The following is a 25,631-nucleotide window of genomic DNA, read 5'->3' as shown; positions in this document are numbered from 1 at the left end:
ATCCCAATACAATGTGGAATTGTTGTGCTGTACTGTAATTTGTGAGTTTATTTATGAAGAAACCCTGGGTTTAGAGGCAGTTGATATTCAGTATGCTCATGTTTTTTTTTTTTCAATCCATCGCCTGTTCACTACATATAAGGCCTTGTTTACTGAAACTTCTACCAGGCTCCAAAGACCAGTAAAATGTGTTTTATGCATACTTACGTCAGTTAGGGTCACCACACACTGGCAAACAAGTAGTTTTGGATTGGATTTGAAATGTTGTTACAGTAGTATGGTCTATTCCCAGACTTTCCTCTTGCTGACCATGCTGCGTGCTACGTGACTGTGTGCCAATCTAATTATAGCAACAAAAAAAAAAAGGCTCCGTGTCAAACAGGCTCCTGGCTGGCTGTCTCTGACAATGGTTGAACACACAGCACTAGCATCTTAAATTCCCTGGGTTGAAAAACTGTAAGTTTAACAATGTGTGTGTCTTTATTTGGACAAACAAATACAGGGAAAGCATTTATTTTTTTTAAATGTTCCACCTGTGTTGTCAAATTGATGAATATGTTTCTGAGTTCTGTCTATTTGCGTTCGTGTTTTCTTAAGTTGAAATGTGTTGAGCTTTCAGTCACCACAGTGTTAGGTTTTGCATAAAATACAATCTGCAATATGCCTTTATTCCTTCCCTATAGCCTTCAGTGTTTATTTGTCACCATGGTGTTAGTGATAAATTACTGTAAACACGTTGAAGTTGTTTGTTTGTTAGTTTTCAAATGTTCCAAAAAGCTTTTTTTTTCTTGTAATACAGATATTTTGTTTGTAGCTCACGGAAGTGATTATTTGCATCATTTCAACTGAGGACTTTAATTTAATTGGATTGAATTTCATATTTTGAAACACGCACAATCCTCATTTAAATATGACCGCTATCACCTTGTTTATACCGCTTGTCAATTACTCAATTTTTCTTTCTGCAAAACACCCAACAACATAATGTTCAAGACTGCACACACAATTTAGAACTCACTGTCTGGGATTTTAGTAAATCAGGTCGTATGTCTATGTTTGTCAGAGTGAGCTTTAGAAATCTCTATAAAGTGTAATGCTAGGTCAGTGTACTATATGGCACAGTATAGCTTTCGCACACAGAGTAGGATTTTATGTGGGAGAACTGTGCTGAAAAATATAACCTAGGTATTTAAAAAAATCTGAATGTAGTAAAGCAGTAATGCACAAGCCAGCCATCCTTCACAACCAGTGATCGCTCAGGAAGTAGGACATGCCCTCTACTTAGTTTGCAATTGACCCTCTCCACACCCATTCCCCTGAACCAAAACCCACTCCCCCGGCACATGCTAATACAGTGACAGGAAGCTGTAGCTGCAAACCAACATAAATATCAAGACGAACAAGGACGTAATATAATGAAAAACAAATAAGAAAAAGAGAGATAAAGAAAAGGAGACAATGAGGCTGCAAATGCAGATGAACAAGTATCTTTTTTTCAAAGGTTGTACTTTTCATGTACATGTGTGTTTTTAATACAACAGTTTCAATGCCAGTGTTTCCTTTTGCAGTTTAAGCTTTCTTTTTCAATGCTCAATGTTATTTTCAACACAAAACTTTAAAGTCAATGTTATGGCTCCATAACTGTGTGACAACAAAAGCGACTCTTTTGGCACACATGAAAAAGCACTGGGAACAGGATGGAGGATGAAATTTGTTTTAATCACTCTCACCCATACTTAAACAAGCAATCATATACGTCTGCACCAAAACTACTTACTGATCATAATTTAGCACACTGAACATACAGATTTCAAGTATAGCGTATATAAATAAAATGGAAACTAAATGATCAGATTTATCACTGATCAGCAAAGAGCTTTCAATTAGTTTCACTTTATTTAAGTATATGTGAACTTTTACCACCTCTGATAATAAGGCAAATATTTGTGATGCTGCCCTTCTTACATAGACATAGTCCATTTATAATACATAGGACATCCACATTTTCTGTGGATGTACTTAATGTCATTCATCAGATAGTGATCATTCAACGGTGGTATCATATTATTAACACACTAATCTAAATATGGATGTTATATAGTTACATGTATAATGCACATGATTTACTGTATGCCAACAAAATTGTTGAACATGAAAGTAAACATGTGGCCACACATTTAACAGGAAGTCAAGAAAATGTAAACAAATTGTTAGAATTCAAATGCTGCTCATCACACCTCTTTTCTCAATGAGTATTTTAATAAGAACATTTCCAGAGGACTACCTACATAGCTCCATTGTGACAGTAACCTATATTTTCACTGGATTTCATGAGTCATTTTAGTAGTAGTGTGTTGTGTCTAACCTCTGTGGCCCGGCTCCTGGTAGCTCTCTCTGAACGCAGCAGCATCGTGCCTCCTGAGTAATCCTGTTCGGAAGCACTGCAATAATATGTGTTGAATCTATATCCTGTAATATCTAGTACTCCTCTTGATGCACTACAGTTTGGGCAGGCAGAACAGTGTGAGCTAGCTCTGAAAGGTTTGGCTAAAGGCTGGAACAAAGCGGGGAAAGCCACGGCCTCTTTCTCACTCATCAACACGCTCACAAACATGCAGAGCACAGGCTTATTGTAAGTGGACCCCTAAATACATTCTGCTTTATGCTCAACCAATTCTGCCCACCCTCCTGGCTCCACTCACAGTATGGCTTTGTCCAGCATTGTCCCTGCAGCAATTGGGTGCTTACTTACTTGCAAGCCCTTTTATGTAAAAAAATAAGAAGGCACTGGCAAACAAATATGAATATACAATGGATCCAATTTATTATATTTTCACATACAACCTGAAAATAATCAGCAAGCCTGAAGTATTTCTAGGTTATACATCTAAATATTTAATTAGTAGCACTGAACACGTTAACAAAAGGTCAGATCTGCATGTATTGAGATGAGTCTTGAATCAAGTGAATTTGGTGTTCTCATCAAATGCTTGATCAATAATTCAACTCACAAACATCATTCACCTGTTATAAACCTGGCTGTCTCAAGTTTTCAGATGAACAGAAGTGATGCTAGAAAGCTAGTGCACGCACAGAGGTCCCAGCGATGCCTTGAAAAGCCTCCATTTAATCCAAAATGCTGCAGCCAGAGTTCTGACTGGAATTAGCAAGAGAGATCACATTTCATTAGCTTCTCTTCATTGGCTCCCTGAAAAATCTCGAACAGAATTTAAAAAGCTTATCTTCACATATAAAGCACTTAATGATCAAACTCCCCAATATCTTTAAAGACCTCACAGTATCATATTATCCCAAAAGAACGCTGTTCTCCCAGGGATCAGGTCTACTTGAGTTTCTCAGACATATGCAGAATGGGAACCAGAGCCTTTAGCTAACAAGCCTCTCTCCTGTGGAACCCGTTCTTTGTCCAGGTTTGGGAAACAGATACTCTCCCTCCCTTTAAGACTAGACTTACAACTTCTTGGCTTAGGTAATTCTGAATCATCTCTTAGTTATTCTGCTATAAACTTACAGTTCTTTCATGCCTACAGGCTTTAGTCCTATTGAATCAAACAGAGTTCATTTCCCCTCTTGGTGCAGTTTATTGTGTCTGGTGTAAACACAGTAATCACATCAAAACAACTCCAGCAAGACCCCCAGAAAGAGGTGGTCTTCATCCGAATCTAGCAGTCCTCTTGGTGAGAAAGCATTCCGATAATATAACAGTACCAAAAGATATGAACTGCATGGCATTTGAGGACATTGGAGTATCTGTTGATTTTAATTTATTTCCTTTGTACACCCAGACCTGCTGCGGGATGAATGTGGAGTCATGCCGCAGACATTTGATGGGATGGCTGTGCAAGTAATGTAACATAATAAACATCAATCACTTGGGTGATGACCAAACAGTGTTAACCTATTACTGCGTGTAATTGTCTCTCCCCTGTCACAGAAACATGTATTAGTCTACAACACAAGATCTTCTTCCTGCATTTACTCTTTTGTTCCCCCAGCAGACACGTCAGCCCAAAAAGCAGAGGATATTCTCAAAGAGTTTGAAGTGACACATTTTTTATTTTTCTCTATCTAAAAATAAACAAAACTAAAGGGAAAATCCTATAATTTCACAAACTCATCAAGTGATTTAGAGTAAATGCACTGCGGTGTGAAAACGCCCTTAGAGGAACTCCCTTGATGAATTGCACTACACGTCTCTCTTCTACTATAAGCCAACATTGCTATTTGTGTCTTCTTTCTCCTGTAATTGTGCTTCTGCCTCTCTCTCACTCTCTCTCTTTCTGTACCTTTCTGCAGGTATCCCTGACCTCTGTGAGTTTCTGGTGTGCGGTTTCTGGCCCAACCAACCTGCCCAGTGCTTTTCTCTTGCTTGTAGTTCGCTTTGCTCTCCACTTTCCCCTCACTCCAACCAGTCCAGATGAGAACGTTTTTCCTCTACACTGTTGCCCAAAGGGGATTTGTTGGGATTCTATATAGTTCTCTATAGTTGTGAACTGTATGTTGTTTATATCATCCTGTACGGTCTTAACTTCACCATGTAAATTGCCTGAAGATCATTTTGTTGTGATTCGGTGTTATATAAATAAACTGAGTAGTAACTAAGAGGCAGAAGAACTATTATTCTAAGCAAACAGATGCTTTCTCAGCATCAAGTAATGGCTGGACCTAAGATGCTGTGCATGGCAATCTAACACATTTTGCAGTAACTGAACCTGAATTTTATCCAGAGCATGATCATGCAGACCCAAGTTTAATCCTGATTTTTTCCACCACTCTATAAAAACACAGATATTTATTATTTTAACATAAAACATGACAAAAGGCAGACCACTGCTTAAAATCTATATGTTGAGTATGAGTATGTTGAGCATGTGTCCAACATGTCACTTTTTAAAATCAATTATAAACACCACTGAAGATAACTGTGTAGTTGAGAACTGATAACTAAATGTAATCACGTAAAAGTCACTGTGGAGTGTAAGTTACATTGGAATTAATTCAGTAACATGAAATATGTCAACAGAGGTCTATTGTTAGTATGCATAACTATGTGTTTTGTGTGTTTGTGTTCATAAGCATGGTGGTCAGGGAAGAACAGGGGAATGCATGCTGTCATCAGAATAAAAGAACAGAAAGGAAGAGCTGAATCAGGTTCAGTCATGTGCTTTCAGACAGATACACAAACTGACACTGGGACACAGGCACATGGGGACAGAGCCAGGGAGATTAAACACAACTAAACAGACCAAATAAGCTCTGGAGTGCAGCCTACACTAATTAAGTAAAACTTGTGTCAAAATTCAGCTGAAAATATTTAGCAAAATTGTCCTCTCCTAAATGTGAGCCTTGGCTACAGACCTACAGGATGCAGGGAGTGAACAAAAAAAGGGCAGCCAGCAAGCTCCAGGCTGAGACAGGGGGTTTGTGGGTACTGTATTTATTCAGTCTGTTGATTATTAGAACTCTATTGTACTTTATGCCTCTGGCATCCTATTCTACAGTCAACTATTCATACTGCTTGACCTGGAATGATGGAGTCTCATGCTAGTGGGATGCTGATGTTAATGTACTCTATGCACCAAGAGCTATACAATGTGTTGTTTTATTGTGAAATGAACTTGGACAATGAGGCATAACAGCACGACCAAACAGCAAGTGCAGTTCTAGTTCAGTTAAACTGATGGATGGACGGATGTAAAATATCTGTGGTGAAAAATAATTTAAGTGGGCCTTCTTGCATGACAAATGTAGTTTTGTTGGGATTACATTATATGTAAACAGGAAAAAATAAGATATATTTTTCAAAGTGCACACATAAGGTTCTTGGGTGCATGACTGTGATCTATCACAGAAATGTGTGGACAGTGGCGGATGACAGACTTTATTGCCTAGTGAAAGCCAAGCTGGGAGATTTAAGCAAGTTGTGCTTGTTGGTTGTTGTCAGTTGATTATTTCCAACTCTACATAGACATTGGTTCCAGGTTTAACAAAATATATGATCTCCCTCGCAGTTTAAGCTTTTGTGACCAATCTGCTTATTTGTGAATTACCCATTTTTACATATCGATGCAGTCTTGTTACCAAACTGTTCCACAACACAAAGTAAACTGGTAATACTAAACCACCATCTCTCATTTTTTGCCGCTACACTGACACCATTCTTATCTTAAATTGTAAAAAAAGGAGCCCCAGAGTTAACATCAGCAGTTCATACAAGCCAAGATCCACACAGGGTTTACTGGGCTGTATTATGAACAGCCTGGAGCTATAGTGTCTCCATGGCCTGGTTTCAGAGCATACTCAACCAAAAAAGAATCAATTCCTTTCTAATCTGTTTAATCACTGTCTCGCTCTCCCTATCACACAGACACATACATTCATAACCTACTCAGTTTAAGTGACAAATTAAGATGGAAGATAAGACACTCTTGTGGTGAAAAGTGTAACACATTAGAGTACAGAGCTGCAATTTACTCAAATACTAGAAAAGTAGCAGCACATATATACATAAAGACATTTGGGTGTGAGCAGTATGAAGTGTACAACGATGACAACAATCCATAATTGCAAGATAACAGAAAGGACATGGTGTTACATAACAAACTGAACTAAACAACGAGTTAAACCCCACAGGTTCCATATATCCTGAATCAATAAATTGCCTAAGAGGGAGAAGTAAGACATGTTAGTGTGGGATATTTTGCAGACTGCCCAGTGGTGCAGCAGCTCAGGTCAGGGTGCCTACAGGGCATCCTGTTGACAGCTTCCACCTGCTGAACCCTCACTAACTGAGTTTGACAGCTCTGAGACTCTCAGAGGAGGTTCACAGAAGACACTGTATGTGACAGATACTTAGCTTAACAGGTTTCCCCACAGCTATTACTGTATGCTGCTGTCTTCTCAGCTTTGTCTTTCTCTGGCACAAACACAGACACGGGGAGGCCGTCTCCATCAGAGAGCATCAATAGCAGGATATGACAGCAATTTGAAACAAGCAGCACATTATTATAAAAACACAGGAAAGATCACAGACCAAGTTCTGTCTCCGAGAGACCCAAATGGCAGATCCTAACACACACATTGTCATGTGCATTCACAAGTGCACATGCACACACACTTTCATAGAGAAATATCTGCCAAACAGAGACACATACACACACTGTTCGCCTTACTTATTCAGGGCGGCCTTTCCTTTACTGGTTCAAAAGCGAAACCCAACAGCTGGCAATAGCCGGAGATAGACACAAACATCCACACATCCTCTAATGTATCAGGTGCACACACACACACACGCACACACACACAAACAAACATACTGATTCAAGCCCTCGGTTAGTAACTGAAGCAGTGCAGAGAAAAACATTAGCATTCTGTCAGGGTTTCAGACAGGACTGCACCAGCTCCTCACACAGCCAACATGCAGCAGAGCATAACAACTGAATGAAAGCCAGAAAGAGTGGAAGACTAGACAGGTAGACAGGGATAGGTTGGGGAGTATGAATAACTGGAGAGAGGAAGTGTCAAAGACAGAGACCCAAAAAGAAAAAGAAGCATTTACAGCAGAGATAATGGGAAAACAAAATTGAAAACATGATGAGAGCAATTGAAGTACCTTACTATTGAGTCTGGTCTTCCTGGCTTCTTTAGGTTTTCTTTCCCTTCTCTGAGCTGCTTGTCTTCTGCCCAGAGCGGATCCCATCTCACACACACACACATGCACACACACTCACTACCTGTCACACACGCACGCCCATAGGTCAGCTACAGTCCCAAAACATCCTCCACATGGCTACATCCAGTCCACTGGACTCCTCGTCTTTTCTCCTCTTGTTCTCTCTCTCTCTCTCTCTCGCCTCCTTTCTTACTATCTCTGGTCTTGTCAAAGTATCCAGACTCACATGGTCACTCACACAAACACTCACCCGAGCACAAAGCACACACTGATTCCTGTGCATGCACAGACAGACGGAGAGATGGTAAGGTGGTGATTTTGCAGGATGCTGGAGAGTACAGAGGGAGGGTGGGGAAAGAGTGAGCCAGACAACAGAGAGGGAATACAGAGGGGGGAGAGAAAGCGCAAATGTTGAGGGAGGAAAACTGAACAGGAATGAGGGGTGGATTCAAAGTGGGGATGTGGAAAGTGAGAAGAAATAAGAACAAAATAATGGCTGGATAAAAAGAAAAGAAAATCCTTAATAAATGTGAAAATACTACAGGGAACCGGTGCAATCTCTATAAGAGCTACAGTAATAATGTTAAAGCTATATGCTACACCAAGTGTTATATGACAGGGGGGCTTTAAGACTACTGGATATCACTATATTAGAGTGTTCTTTGAAATTTGGTTACATTGTCATGTGTGGATTTGGTTTTACTTACAGTATGGAAGAATAAAAGAATTTCTATTTGAAGAGCAACATTGCAACTGCAATTTAAGTTCATTTACTTGTGAATTGTTTACTGCAAATGAGCTGTAAATAAGAAGTAAGAAAATCAACGCAAAATTGAATAGGATACATCACACAACTGTTTTATGTCTCTCCTAGGGCTGAAGAACTCATCGTTCTCAATTGCAATTTTACAGAACCTGATTTTTAAACCGTGGGTCTGCTTTTCAAATAATACAGATTCTAACTAATCACAGAAGCATCATCATATGTACATGTACAGTATTAGAGGAGGTTGCTCGGAAGAAACAGGTGTGCAAAGTAGCACCACAGATCAGAATAAGAAGAATGAGATCATAAGAAAGGCTAACAACAAATATAAAACCTGAACAGAACAGTTCAGTGTTGCACTCAATAACAGTGTTGCACAATAATAATGTGGGAAAACCAGAACAGAACAGTTTTGTTCATGATGATGACCGATTGATGACTTGATTAGTTTAAATCCCAGTTCCATGTCTTTTTTTTTTATGTGTGTGTGTGTGTGTGTGTGTGTGTGTGTGTGTGTGTGTGTGAATGTGTCCGTGTGGTTTTGTAAAACTACACATTGTGAGCATTGGTGTGAATTTTACACAATGTGAGTGAAGACACTTTGGGAAAGTGGAGATCATTTTCCTGGTGCACACACCTTTGAAAAGCTGTTTAAGTGTTAAAGATACATATAAATTTTAGCTATGATTAAGAGAAGGTTTGGGATTAGACATTTAGTTGTGGAGGTTAAACAACATTAAACTGAGGCGCTAGGGAATGCAATGAATGCCCTCTGTACAAACGTGTGCGTGTGTGTGGAGTATATGCATGAATGAGTGTTCTACACAGATATGTCTGCACTTTGTTCAAAGTTAGAGGATTATATATAAGAGGATGGTTTTGTGTGAGGGATTCCCCACTGGAAATATTCTCTCATCCTGTGCCATGCAGTGATGAACTTGTGTGTGTGTGTGTGTGTGTGTGTGTGTGCATGTGTGTGTGTGTGTGTGTGTGTGTATTATGCAGAAATCCCACATCAAATTTCATGTTGGCTGGAGCTGCAATAACACTGCACTGATAGGAGGGTTTAGGCACTGTACAAATGCTTTGTGGGATCTGGCATCTCAAAACAATATCATACTAACATTCTCTCTGCAGTTTTATTGCAAATTGAAAATAATGCAGGAATTCTCATTCATAAGTAGAATAAGCAGCTAACAACAATACAAAGCCAGGGTGTAGGAGGAATAGCATTACTCTGCAATACGTTTCATAGGGAAGCCTTTTGTGAATTGTGCCTTCCTATAAATGTACACTTACAAAAATGTGTTATATTATGAGCAGTGGTTTAGCTGATCATACTGGACAATGACAAAGTTTAGAAGAAGAATATCTTATATTTTATACTGTGTGTGATTTCTTAACTACCTGGAAAAGTGAAAAGCCCTTGACTTTTGTGTCCTCTGCAGCATCGGTGACCACAATACCAAATTGAGTGAATAATTAAATGCGCTTTTATTATATAAGCCTCTCCTGTTAGCACCTCCACCCCAATCCCTCCAATCGTTCTCCATGGTGATGACGCATAGGACTTTCATTCATAATTATATATACTGTATATTTACAATTATGTCCATTAATTGCTAACTCATATGTGCCAATGTTGTGTGCATTCCTATAATTGATCCATACATTAACTATACTGCTTATGTTATAAAGAGTTGTTGGGGGATAAGGGTTAACACACAGCCATAGACAACTATTCACATATATGAGCAATTTATTTCCCATTGATATTATGCGTAGGTATAAACACATCTAGATTTTATAATTAAAACTCAGTATACAATAGGCATCATATACTTTGTAATAATACACAACTTATATACACACATAATTGTAATATATAAACAATAATAAACAACAATCTTTGTTTAGCATTTGCGTAAATTTAAATGTAAAATCAAGTTTTAGGTGTTAAACAGTTTATGTGTAAGATTATATTGATGGGAGGATTACTAATAAAAAAGAGAGACTGGTCGGTGTCTAGTAAAAGACGTTTAACACATTACGAGAAAAATAACCATTCTGCAGCTGTCACATAACTGGCCTCCTACACTAAACACCCACACATGCATTGTTTTTCCATACAGTATCCTATGCACATTTCCCATGCATCCACCCTGCAATCAGGACAGCTTTAGGTTCAGGAGGTCTCGTTGGGTCAGTTGAAGAAGAGACAAAATGAATGGGAAAATCCTATCAATTATGACCTAATTTTAGACTTTAGCCTGCAGCTAATGAGCTCCATACCAGCAATGTAGGCTAATGCTTGACCTCTGCCAAACAGAGCAGCTTTCTGCAGGATGAATGGTGAACATTGTGACTGCCAAGGCTGTAAATTTCACCCGTAACAGGAAGTTATGGCAACAAAGGCAAATTTATCCTTCAGAAAAAAATAAAGATGGACATGTTATGTTGTTCTATCACTTTGTAACATCACTTGCTTAGAGCTAATGCAAGCACAAGATCAATTTTTGTTTTGCTACTTAGACAGAGACAACAAAAAAGCCTAACATATAACTTATTAGTATTCTCTCGCTGCTATCAATAATTAATCTACCACGTTCAAAAGTCCATACAACTGCATATATGAAGCATAAATATTGTCTTAAGTCAGAGCCAACTGCTAACTTTGAGATGGCCATAAAATCAAATAGTATCATTAGATGAGTTGCATCCCTCCTACATTACTTTCCTTAAGGGTACAATGACTGCCAATTCCTATTACAGCAGACATATTGTTTCAATTAGATCTTTCAGATTATTCATGTAAATCTGTTTAAAATATTTCAAAGAACACTCAGGAGCACCAGTATTTTATACATATCTGCCATGATTTTTCCTATAATGATGTGTTTAGAGACTTGCAGCCCAACAACAGCTTGTAAAGCCAAATTACCATGTTCATTTTCTCCAGTAACCCAGTTGTCCTCAACAATCAGCAACTAATAGCTAAACAAAATATCTCAAATAGCATGAAGGCTTTCATAGCCTATTCACACTCAGTCAGACAGTGTACAAGTTCTACTTCTAGTGCCCTCCACAATAACAAATTATCCCTTTATATGTGATATATTCTGTCAGGGACCCTAACCCTAACCCTAAGAAACAGACATTTAACAGCATGACTCATCCTTCTCACGACTCCTTTTCTGTATCTTCCTCTCATTCACCTTTTCACTTACACTCTCAACATTTGCAAGTTGCAAAGTCCAGGACATGGACTTTATGAATTAGTATTTCCATACCATATTCTAGACAGATTCAGTGTTAAGAAGAGTCGTTGTCCTACTCGTTCTTTAAGCTTCAAGAAGCTGAGCAGGTGTAAAAGTAGCTGGATTTATTGCTGTGAACCAACACAACCGTTAAGTAATCAATAGTTTTATACCACACAATGTTCACTTGGCACTTTAGTTCCTCAAATTCTGGCTGGAAACATTAGCAACACAATAATATTTTCTCATGGGATATACAGTAGAACATATGGAGAAGACTACAAAGCTAAATCAGCAGTAAGCTGTTAAACTGTTCTCACTAGCATTAGTGTATTAACTACAAGAAAAGCAAGCCTAAGACCATTAGTCACACATAAGGGGGTGACAGCGGCTTGCTTTGTGGTTCAAATAGTGTTTCATTAATCAGATGTGCAGCACATTCCAATAGTGTTGTCATGATCCTGCTCCTCACTTCCTCACCCATGCAGTTAATTTGACTTTCACCTCTTTCCTAGCCCTGTCCTCACTTCTCCAGCCACATGTCATCATCCCTCTGGACTGCACCTGTTCTCCCCCTGCTACTGTTCACCATGATTAACCTCACATGTGTCACTCTCGTCACCACTTTGCCAGGTCGTCAGCATTTATACTGTTTTCACTCCGCCTCCCAGTCATGTCCGTGCCTTGGGTTTCCTGCCCCAGTCTTCTCCTACACTTTGCCTTTACCTTGTCCATTTGGATTTTTCCGGACTCCCGTTTTGGATTTTGTTACTGTTCTCCAGCCTTGTAACTTCTGCCTTGTTTCTTGTTCTGATTGTTCGGACCTCGTTTCTGCCTCGCCCTTTGAGAGACCGTTTATGGTTACCTGCGTTTTGGACCCCTGCTCTTCTAAAGACTGTGAGTTTAGAAATTTAGCAGTGATTTTCAGGTACTACTTTTCTGATAAATACACTTTACTCTAACACACTTACTTACTGAGTTGACAGTGTCAATTCTGTCTTTTGTAAATCATCTGCCCTCTGACAGGTTTGAACAAAAGTCTCATACACACATATACAAAGACAGTCAAAAACTCAACTGAGACCTGATCACAAACTATTGGTTTTATCTGTTCTATCTGTTATAAGTAAATACTGAAGTGGAAAATTAAAGTTAACACACAAGTGCCATTACAGCATCGCTGGTTATTAATCGAGAACAAGGTGAAGCATAATCTCAACGTAAGACCAACATAGCCACTAATAGCTATCAGCCAGCTTTACTAGTCTAGCAGTATTTCAATGTAGACTGATGTAAAGAACAAAAGTAAGCAAGACAAGGTGGGCATGCATGTCCTGCTGGTTACAACAATCATGTCAATCAAGTAGCTAATCGACATTAATGGCAAAATTATTCAACCTTAAAATAATATTTGTCAGATTGTGTAGGTTGCTCTGTTACCAGTCTTTGTCCTATTCAACCTGTCTAAATGATTATGTAACCACCTAGCTGCCCCAACCACTCCCCTGCCAGCAATAATGTTTCTGTTTGCTGGATTGCCTTTGTAGCTGTCTCTAAGAACTATGTCTATGCACCAAGAAAAAAATATACAATATTATTAGGCCAACAAGTATTTTGACAGTAATAATTAAACAGCATTGATAATAGGTAAGATAGAGTGACACGTGGTGGAAAATAGGTGACCACATAATGGCTTTAATCTTCTTCTGTTAATACCGATGTGTTTTAGTGGCACAAAACAGACCTGGTTAATGTCTGTGTGACATTCATCATGCTGTCATGTGTACAAGCACACGTTGTCCTCATGCAAGGCTCTTAGTGCTCTGCCTGGCCTCAAGAGAGTACTTCAATTACACATGAATGACCGAACAAACACAAAGCAGAGCTGTTACTGAGGTCCTCTTTTCAAGTATCTCCTAAAGATTAGAGAATAAAACTTGAAGCCTCCATCATGCATATTTGTCACTATGTGGAAGATAAGGCAAATGGAAAACAGTAACCCCAGCTGCATTTGATTTAGTATTTTACCTGTATATGTAGCTAGTATTTCACAGATAAGTAAATAAATGAAACATCTGAAAAAGAGGTGACACAGGCATAAGTGTACTGAATAGTTTGTATGAAAATTAAGTGAGTCATATGCTCCGGCTCCACTGTTATCAGATCTCAACATAGCTAAACACCTACAAATTTGGACCAGTGCCCCAGAGCAGAAAAGAGAAGAACAAAGCTTTGATGTCCCCTGGAGACAAAACTCTCCACCACCACCAGCACAATCAGCAGCAAAACACAAAAGAGGAAAAAAAAAATCCTGTTCATTGTTCAGAGGAGTGTTCTGAGACTTGATGAATCTATGCCACTGAGCAGAAGCTGTTCCAGAGACCTGGAGTGGCCCTGCACCTCACAAAGGCACTTTAATCAGTTTTTGTTGAGGTGTATTTGGACAGTTCAGCCAGATGATCCCATAGTAAATGGCATTCAATGTCCTGCTTAAAGACACACTGGAAAGCTGGGATGTGTGGCATGTTTAGGATAAGAGATGCTTTTGTTGATGTGTACACTCACGCTAACCACTGCACCGGAGTACTATCTGAGATATGAGTAACCAAAGATTGACATACTGTACTGGATATGTATCATTTGTTCATTTCACACAAAGAAAAAAACTCTTCAAATCAGGGTGATAGAGGGCACAGGTGTTTGGACTTACCTTGGTGTGGAGCTTAGAGAGTTGTTTTTCATCGAGGTAAGTCTGTGTGTAGACACGTCTTTTATAGCGAAACTGAAACACAAGAACAAACACATGATGCAAAGTAATGCAGTTTTTGTTTAGCTCGTCTAATGAGTTCTGCACAAATATTTAATAAAAATATAAAATAAAAATATGCTCCTTGTGCTATCCTTCCAAATGTATATCCTTTCTCTCATTATATCAAATAAACCAAAAAAAAGCAAAGCACAAATGAATACTGTTTATTATCAAAGTCTATATATATATATATATATATATATATATATATATATATATATAGATCACTACTGACTTTCACTACTGCAAAATCATTTGTCTTTTTCTCTTCTGTCATCTTTCTACTGTACAACTCTGACCTACAAACCTTTCCGGACTTGTCAAAAGCCACATCATTCTTTAAGTCCACTGCAAGCTGCTTGTTTAACAGACAAGTTTCAATGAACACTGACAAGCTGCAATAATGTAATAAAGAACTCGCAATGTATTTCAATTCTGTCTGCTAGTGTGTACATGTTCGCTTCTCCATTGATGTGTGCTGTTCACAAACAGGACAAATCTGTGAGAGGGCAGAGGGGTTTGAGCGGCTAATCCAAACCTGTCAATCATCTCTACACACGGGGGACCTAAGGGAATAACTGTTGGTCAATCAATGACACACGCAGTACTCCTACAGAGTAGTAGCAGACACTCTAACACAAATGTGAATACACAAATAGATGGGAGCCCATTATACCATAGCAAAACAATGGAAAATCGATTTTTACAAAAACCATATCACAACATAAACATCTCTCTCGCACATACCAAAATAAGACATTCTACCTCCTATGTAACATATACAGCTAAACTGTTGTTTAAATGCCTAAAATATTATTGTACAAAACAGCGTCACTAGCCTGCACAGCAACCAGCTATTGGGTGGATTAAGTAATAGTATTAGGATGTATTTGGGAAGCCTACTGGAGACAGTGAGGGGCACACAGCTTGAGAACACCAAAATGACATCACATAAAACCCGATCCTTGCCACGTACGACTTTGCTGCTGTTTTCCAACATAAGACTTAGCGGCTATGCAGAGTACCACTTATGATATTGTCCCTAAGTGTAGCGATATAGTAGACAGAGTTAATTGACAATGTGTTCTAGCAGCTTTTAGTATTAGTAATTATGTAAGAATTTAAAACCTATTCAAAGCCTAATATTCTAATGATATAAAATATGTCTGATGAAGTTGATGATGTTGTGTGAATGGCTAATGTTGATATTCAGATGCACTCACAGCTAACATGAGCCTTTTGTGTTATAGCAAATAATGTAATAATATCAACATCCAACCAAAATAACTTTATAATAGCATTTATTATGAAACATGCCTCCTCGAATCCTATGACAAATCTTTAAGGCTCGTGAAATCCTCAAGATCAAAGGTTTATTTTTGTCAGCTGACTGCAGCTAAGAGCCCAAATACTCAAAACTGGAACAGTAAATCAAACCCTGAAAGTACTAATAACATTAATAACAGTATCTCTCCCTGCATGGATGATTGGCATTAAATTAATGTTCAAGAGAAAAAATAAATCTTCATTATGCTCAACTTCTCTTGACAAAGCATAAAGCGGCCAGTCAGAAAAAATACCTGACATCCTTACACCATTTTCTGTAAAGTGACACTGCATCACTGCGATTCTCTCAGATCAAAAACCCATGATGGACAAGCACAACAATTATCTCAGACAGATGACAGCCACTACAGACAACACACTGTCACTGAGCACTGTGCTGGTGCTGTTAGGTTTGTATGTGTGTGTGTGTGCCTGTAATGCACAAATACAGGCATTACAGATAGCCTCAAAAAGACTACAGCAGATTCTTCAACAATGGCATATGGATAATTGACAAACAACAGGCTCTGCGTTAAGTTTATACGAAGAGGCCCTTAGGTGCAACATTAAAAAATGCTTTTCTCCAGTAATAATATAAACGCAAGCACGAAAAAACTTAAAAGATCATGGAAAAACAATGACATCAGCACTGTAAGAGAGAAGCCCTGTCAGTACTGTTGATCTCTGCTGACGTTAGCGAGCACTGCTTATTTCCCATATGGTAGCAAAGGGTAAGACTGCCATTTACTTTATAAAGTAGCTGTGAAAATATTAAAAAATACAAACAAACATGGGTAAGCATAAAAATAATCATCACTATCTTAGCCTAACAGTCCCACGCTGACAAATCTTAAAACAGAACCAACATCATTCTCTCATGGACTACACGAGAGAAACAGTAAAAATGTCTGTAGTAATGCTGCTCTCCTCTGAGTGAGTCTTGAGCTCCGTCAAAAATCCAAACTCCAAATCAATATATTTTATTCCATGTGAATAAGATTAATACCTTGCACTTGTGGTTAGAAACACATTTTAAATCCACGTCTGGAGCAGAATCCTAACATAACATAAATAAACTTAAATGATACAAGAAAGTGACAGCAATCAATTTGGTCTCCCTGTATGTTATACTCCAAAAGCTTCTTATAGTCACAGCAGTGTGTAACTCCTTGTGCAATAAGAAATATGAACGATGCCCCCTAATGTCAGCAAAAATAAGCCATCCTGGTAGGGACTTCTTTTTTTTTTAGATTAGCTTTATTTTTATAGCCTAAACTGCAACCATGGCTAAAGATGGCTTCACTTCTTTATACGTACAAATGGTTAAAACAAGCTACAAAAATGTAGACAGCACTCTGAATTTAATATTTAGTGCTGATGATGTGGATGTTATGTAGTACTGTAGATATCTTATGTGTTGCTGTTACAAGCAATAAGTTCCAGGATTAATATCTGCAGTCATCTAAGTTTTCCTCTTGACGCTGTATGTTATCTGCTGGTGTAGACCGGCAATTTGTCAAAGGTGTGTCCCAACTCTTGCTCAGTGTTAGCGGGAACTGGCTCAGGATAAGAGGTATAGCAAGTGGAAATAAACCCAGTGAACAATATTTCAGTCTATTTTAGTCAATGTGAGTGAATCAGCTTCCGAATCACTGCTCTGCAGAGCAAAGGGATGCAGACAGGGTGTGAACAATGGCAACAGTTGTTTCCTCAAATTGTGCATGTGCAGTATTCAATAGCCTGATATTAATGATGATGATATATATAAATTTGTAGATGCAGGGATGCATTTACACATTTCAGTGCTAGCACTGACCTTGTTTTAACAGTTTTAACAGCTTTTCAGCAATATTTACGGACTTAAACTACTACAAATGTATAATGTGGGAATGTGAGCGATCTGGGTTGTTAGCAAAGTATTCACAGAGTTCATCATATCATGTCAATAAACCTACCAGCTCTAAATCTGTGCTGTTAATGTGTAAATACATTAAAATACAATACAATCTTCTAATGCTATGCATGGGCCTACAGTGTAGTATACCATATTTATTTTTATTAACATTTTAGGCACAAATATTTGATAAATTCAGATTAAATAACTAAATTCATTGTCCTAACCCTTTCCACCATTTTACTCTTGTAATGTGTTGCAATATTTTTGCTGCTTATTTTCTTCATTTTTGGGTTGTCACCATCACTTGAGTAATTCTTATATTACTGACTCACTCAAACGCTCAATAATTATTTATGGTGTAGTTGCATATACCAGCTCTTTTTCGACCTTTCGTTCTTTCCTGCTGAGCCTCCTTATAGCCTCATACATACGCATGATACATACATACCTCTAGATAAGGTACAGGAGCAATGGATGGGAAGGGGTATTCCCTTAGCTGTCTCTCCTCATCCAGAAACTTGCCAGCCTTGCCGTTGTAAGCTGGCTGGAATAGGCCATAGTTGAGTACATCCTTCAGGCTCTGGTTGAGAGTGCACAGGATCCGCTGCTTGGACAGCCAGATAGGAGCATCCACATTGAATTTCATACATTTCTATGGAGACAAGAGTAAACGGAGGAAAGGGTTAGGTCATGTCATTTTTTTAAATATCGCATATTGGGCTTGAGTTAAATAAAACTAAAAGACTTAAGAGAAATGTACTTATTTAGATAAATTTCAAATTGAGATGCTGAAAAATATGCTAGAATATTAAAGGACCTCTTTCTTCAGAGGCATTAATTGAACTCCCAGTGACATGACCAGGGGAGAAGGGAGGCCCTTTAATTATAATGAGGAATTGACATTGGTACGGTAGTATTTCACCGTTATCTATCACTTTTCACAAAAGGTCATCCTGTCAGCAGCCACCTGTAGTTACCACACTAAACTAAACAAGACAATAATATAAACAAATACTCTTATAGAAACACTCAAGTGAGACATTTTTCAGCATCATAAATTTGAATGAGTCTGCATTATTCATGCTCTGAAAATTAAGCTGGGCAATATGTAGCACAACTAGCTGCAGGAGATTTGTATCCAGTCATACAAGAAACAGGACAGATACGGAAAAATGTGAAAAACTGAATAAAGAAATGCCTATTTATTACATTTAGATAATGGTTGGTATGCCGACTGAACCTCACAAATTGAGAATATCATGCTAACTTCATAAAATAAAATAAATTAGTAAGTATGCTGTTTTCCAATTCTGCCCAGAGTTTCAAAGACTACGGTTATTATGAAAAAACAGCACTTCCCTCTACCAACCACATTGTGGAGCCTGAGCCACAGACGGTAGAAAGATACAGGCGAGAGACAGTGAGTGAGGGGGAGTGCGCAAAACCCACAAGTAATAAATCAATCACTGTTGCCTGCAATATCGATTCAGAACCTCTACTCTATCCATTTCAGTGCCACTATGTTTCTGACACTCAGACACAACTGTTCTTCTCAAAGCAGTACAGCACAGCTATTAACCGCATGCAGATCCACACAGGCAGCTCTGACTGACACATTAACCGACAAAAAAGCAGCTACATTAAGTACACCTGCAGTAGTTGTATGTGTAATTGCATGAAAGCTTGTAGACTTCCTACATTAGAGTTCCCGCACTGTTGCTAAGAGATACGATTCTGACATATGAAATAAAAAAAATCATAACTAAACACATGTTTTTAGGTGTTGCTCTAGGTGTGGAGCAAATATAAAGAAAAACCTTACTTTAGCAAACCAAATGTTAGGGCTAAAGGGTAAAAGATGTCTGTATTTAATAGCTGGGATTTTTAGTTACCATTATCAAGATTCTTTTCATAGCTCAAAAGTCAAATGCTGTAAAACATCAATTACTTTCAGTACATAAGTGCTTATGTAGTGCAAGTGCATTGGTAATGTCGCTGGGTTCGAATGAATGTGAAGTATAAAGCAGGCATCATGTGTAGATAAAACACATCAAAAACCGATGTCACAGCAAATGATTAATGATTCCAATCATTTCCAAAGTATCACCAGCAAAGGAAAAGTCTGAAAATTATACTTGCAGCATGCCACATACTGCATAGAAAGAAAAATCTCCTGTTGTGCAAACAGGTATAAATCAGTCCATGGTACATTAAATCTTACCAAATTAACTTTTAGATAGTTAACACATTAGACACAGGATAGTTTGCTCAGTCGGGTCAAACAATGCACTGAACCCCACCATCAGCTATGCAGGACATGTTGTTGAGTTATTATTGCTGTGGCTTGGAAGGACCACTGACAAAGCTCAAGTGCTACTTCAGTATTTCGAAGAGAAAGAAGGTTGTAATGACAAGACGCTCAATAATAATACATTTCAGGCACAACCTTGCTAAGTCAAAGTTATCTAAGTACGTCAAAATTAGATCAATCTATGACAGTTTCATCAGATACCAAGCTACATTTATAATTTACTGTCACTGTCCACTAGAAAACCTAGGGAATACAAGATAAAAGGTATATGATAAGAAGATGTTGTACTTCCCAAATGAAACAAAACTAACATCAAATATGTCTTCTAGACCTTCATACTGACTTGGAGAGGTTGTCCTTTTTATTACTAAGACATACAATAAAGGGCTGGAGAGATTGAAGCTCTAGGATTAAGAAAACCACTCGGGACAGAAACTAGTCAAACTTATCCTGTACAAGTGCCACACGACAAAGAATGACCACACATTCGCTCACACAGAAACAAATCGATACACAGAATTGAAAGTAAAACGGCATCAAATGTTATAATATTTAATGGGCTGGCTGTTGTGTGTGTGCATATTTTGTTTTATTTATGTCCACATTTTTGATGTTGCAAAGGCATCAGATATCTTATACAGTATAAAGCCTTCCATTCGTAACACATATTTCACACTACTGGACATCAGCCTTTACAAATTCTCCTCATAACTACTGGGTAAGCCATGATAACACCCTTACAACAAGGGTAAACATAATCTACCCTTTAACACTGGCTTCGAACAAAAACTACAAAACCTATAACCTCAAGGATTGTTCACGACCAGGGCTTTGTTAAGTCACCGAGCAGACGGCAGCAGAGGTGGCAGTATTTCAATAAAAGAGACAGCAAATCAAAACAAAACAAGTCCTGTTTGTTCAGGGTAATGTCAATATAAAAATGTAATTTTTAAGGCCACTGTAACAAAATCAGCCCATAGGGTTCTCACAAAACTTCTAATAAAACACAGTTACACAGAGAGGGATCGGCAATATTCATTATTTATTAATATAGACTTAAAACAAGGGAGTGACATCAAAGATTTTTCATTTTGGCAACAAGAGACATTCTCTTATTGATGAATTTATTCATTGTTTATTTGTTGTTTTTGGAACATGTTTTCCATCTCCTGGTGTACAGTACAGAATGTGATTTGGATCTTCTGACAGGCCATTCAAAAGCATGTGAACCCTGCCATTTATTGTAAATGAAAGCTGGCTGTGCAGTCGTGTACACCCTGTGGAGTTTGAAATATTCAGAAAGAGCCCAGATACACTACATAGGAAAGTTGTGAAAGGATCAACTTTATGCAAATGTCCCCTGACACAGCCAGGGGACAGCCTCATGATTATCTTAATTCCAGCAGAAAGTGAAAAACGGCATTTAGTGTTCCATATAAACTAAGTTTAAACAAAATAGAGGATGAACAGATGTGTGCTGTTTCCTAATGCTTCACAAGGTGTCCTAAACATGTTACATAAGTTAAAGGGACAGAAAACCTGTCAATGCAGTTCTACCACAGAAGGAGCTGAGCGCTCGATGTCTCCTGGTGGTCTCTTTGTACACACGTCAATGCATGTGCGCACAGCATTTTCAAGCACACATTTAAACTGGAAAAGTGTTAAAACTCTATGGGGTGACTTTCCATTTTCTTATCAGCGTCATTTTCACTTGTTATGTTGTGCAAATAACCTTGATTTTAGCTCTCAAAGTGGCAGCAAAAGAAGTATGTTATGTAATTGTGGGTCCTTGAGTCTGTTTGCACCACTTGTCCTTGTTCATTTGTGTTTGACTGTGTCTGTGTGTAAATTGCGTTTACTAGAATCCACATAAGATACACAACTGACAGAAAAATCGAATACTGACACCTCATGCCTTGTAGTGCATGTTGATCCTAAGAGATGCACCAATACCAGTATTGGCTGATGTAGTGTTAGCACTTATTAATCATTAACTGATTAATTTGTAATTATGTTATCAATTATAATACAGAATAACTTATAATGGTACACGATAGCCATCACAAAATGTACAATGCACTGTATTCTCATGTAAGTGGTGCACAGATAGACACTATAGCCTGAAGGGCTGAATAAAACAAACATGCCTCTTTGCAATTAACAAGGAAGAATAAAGTATTAGTGTAGCAGGAAGTTGCTTTCTGACAGCTTCCAGATTTAGCTTTTGCTATGTGAGTCTCATGCTAGTGCCAAGCTTCAACAGGGTCTGATCACTATCGCAGAGAAGGAGCTGGGTGTAGTCTCTGTTGTTAACATTCAGGATCAGCTATTTTGTAATTCATTTAATTTTGTAATTAATCAACACAATGTGATTAACTGTTTAATCGACACATTGTGTATTTTAATGGTGGCATTAACTATCATAGGATTTACTTGACTGAAATTTAGTGTGACAGAATTTGTGCATCAACAGGCCTGTTTTTGTACATGCACTAGAAGCCTGAACGCTAGACATTAACCTGAGGAGATATATGTCAGCACGCAAATGTCAGTCAGCCCAGACATGTAATGAACATTGCCTTCATGTCTTTGAGGTTTTTAGGACCAAACAAAATGACCTCTGTCTGAATTTAGGAGTAGGAAATTAGGGGACATCCAGCCTTTTATGTCTTCTTTGAAATCTGACTAATTTATTTGTTTCATCTGGTTTCTTAGATAAATATAGCTGGGTATCGTCTGCATAGCAGTGTAAATGTATGTGTATTAGTGTTTCCTAATAATATTGTCTAAGGGGGGCATACTGCATATAGAGTGAAAAGAATCGGTCCAAGCACAGAACCTTGTGGAACTTGTTTTAATTTGCACGAAGGACTCTAACTAACAAGACGAGTATAGAGAGTAGTCCTTTGCCTGATGCTAATACAAGATCATTAGTGACCCTTTCTGAAGAGGTTTCTGTACTATGATATACTCTAAATCCTGACTGGAAATCTTCATTCTGGTTATCCCTGTGCGGGTGGTCACACAATTGCTTTGAGACCAGTTTTTCAAATATTTTAGAGATGGGCAGATTGTATATTGGTCTGTTATTTGCTAAAACCCATGAATGAAAAGTAGAAAAGTAGGCTTTTTTGAGCAGAGGTTTGACTACAGCTGCCTTAAAAGCCTGTGGTCTGTAGCCTGTTAGTACAGATAAATTGATGTGATCTAATATGGACGTGCTGATCAAAGGTAAAACATCTTTGAGCAGTCTAGTCGGGATGGGGTCTGGGAAACATGTTGATGGTGTAGATGAAATAATTATTTAAATTAACTCAGGATGAAGTACGGGGGAAGAAGAAGTCTGAGTACAATTGAGGTCTTAACTCCAGATAATGTCTGGATAATCAAATCCAGACAGGTCTGAAATTCATATTTGAAAACCGCTAAACAAACATAAAACATGAAAAATATGATGAAAAAATAAGGCAAATTATTCTAATTCAATAGCACACATCATCCATTATTATTGCACAAATTAGTTTTATCTCTGCACCCTCTGCCCCCTTCCCTGTTAAAATGTTGAGCTTCTGGAGCTTTTAAAGAAGGAACCCATGGGCGTTTCCTACTTGTTTTCACTAAAAAGTAAAAAAGTTTCTGTCTTTTCATTGACTCAACTGTTCTGGTACAAGTGGTTTGTTGACGTCACATTTTTTATCTACACTTTGTAGGGTCTTTAGAACAGGACATCAATTGTATTCTTTTTACAACAAAAAATATTTTTCAACAATTGTCTATTATATATTATTAATTCAATACCTAAACCCCTGAATCTGAAGCTGAAGGTCAAAGGACCCCATCTTTATCTTTCTACACTGGCCGACTTGTGTAGCTTGATATTAAATATACTTATAGCAGCACTGGCTCTGACCCTGTTGGTAGACAGTTTTTGTGTTGACATCCTAACACCCATTGTCAACATAAACTCTTCCATCACTTAAATATTTATAACTATATGAAATATTTAGGGATTCCACTGAAGCAACTCTTCAGTGAGTTTTAATTTTCAAAAATAGTTCACCTCCATGAGGCACTGTGAAGTCCTCAGAAAATAAAGTCAAACAACCTGCCAGACATTATTGTTTAATTTGTTGTTAATACATTTTAACACAATTTGCTCTGTTAAAATAGACATATCATTATACAGGGACAACTACAGTAACTTATACACTGAGTACAACAAATAGTATTTTAAGGAGTAAGCCACCTATGTGTTTCCTTGTCTTTACATACTTTTGAGATTAAATAAGTTAGAGCTATATAATTAAACCTTCCTCAAGATCATTCTGGGTCAACAATACATTTAAAAATCATGGCCTCTCATTCTGCATCTTCCCAGACACAAAGGGCTCTCTAGCTAAAAGAGTACTTGTTGCAGTGCAGTGGAACATTTCTACCTGCACCAACAATGTCAAAATAACCAGTACAAGCTCGTACAGCAGACAAGCCTAAGCCAATTGATCCCCACAGACCTTAATTGAGAACACATCCCAGTTTATCCACACTTTCTCATTTCAACTATTGTTTGTTTTGCAAAAGACAAAGGTCTAGCACTTAGTTTTCATGTTGTGTCAGTATTAAGGATGCAGTGGTCCCAGCTGAGCAGGTGTCTCCAGCAGCTAGACTAATGTCAATACACAGGTCATTAAAACCAGCCTACTGTGGTTAGAGTGGAGTCATCCTGTTTTTTTTAAAACATCAGTGACAAGGGCAGGAAACTGTAGAATATTAAATCATAATAATTCATTTAACTTGGTGTTTAGTTGACATATCCTTTAATATATTGGATCACCATGGTTAAAAATTACTATATTATAGATAGCTTCACTGGCCACCAAACTCTTAAATTATGAGCCTTAACTCTCTTGAAGGCTCAGTTTACATGGCCTCCTTTCGAGCCACTCTTCTCTAAACAACCACTGTAACCTCTCCATCTGCCATGCTTAGCACTGGAATTGTCAAGTGACTTGCTCCAGTCAAAATCTAACAGGAATGTTTGTTTTACTGGCACATCTTCTACTGTGACAATGATATTTTAATGTCTACAAATAGTGAGGAGGAAAGTGGAAAAAACAGAAAGTCAAATGCACATGGATGTAGTGGAAAAGATAGCTAAAGAAAAGTATCACAGCTCTTACTATTTAACATTTAAGTAATTTGGGGCAAATACATAATATTAATGAAGTATGTACTGTATATGTCTGTAATTGAGGGAGACTATTTCCTGACTGTAAACTGTCAGCATAAGTATCCACACATATTCACAAAAGTCGTTCTTCAATTAGAAAATACCAATGATTCAGACCAGCACAAAACAAATTTTACACGTTATGTTTGTTGATGGGGAAGGTTAGAGAAAGGGTCTGCATGATTACAAGAACGCTGTAGCACCCTTTACAGAACCAGTGCATGCGGCATTGTGGTTTCTGGCTGCTTTTTCTTGAATAAATATTTAGATGTCCTTGTATCTCAATGGCAAATGAATTAAAAAGTTGCTTATTGCAAAATGTTTGTCTGTGTTCATAAACCAATT

The 25,631-nt window shown here is 38.0% G+C and overlaps 1 protein-coding gene across 1 annotated transcript in view; it reads right to left on the bottom strand.

The window, feature by feature from the left end:
• Positions 1–25,631, bottom strand: part of shank3a (SH3 and multiple ankyrin repeat domains 3a) — a 122,265-nt gene that overhangs the window by 78,613 nt on the left and 18,021 nt on the right. Inside the window, 2 exon segments of the mRNA XM_026366266.1 lie at positions 14,427–14,498; positions 18,197–18,400. Coding sequence (XP_026222051.1) covers positions 14,427–14,498; positions 18,197–18,400 — 276 coding nt within the window.

Source organism: Anabas testudineus, chromosome 6, assembly GCF_900324465.2.
Source record: "Anabas testudineus chromosome 6, fAnaTes1.2, whole genome shotgun sequence".
NCBI lineage: Eukaryota > Metazoa > Chordata > Actinopteri > Anabantiformes > Anabantidae > Anabas > Anabas testudineus.
The sequence above is the reverse complement of the archived record's forward strand: the minus strand, read 5'-3'. Positions and strand labels throughout refer to the sequence as shown.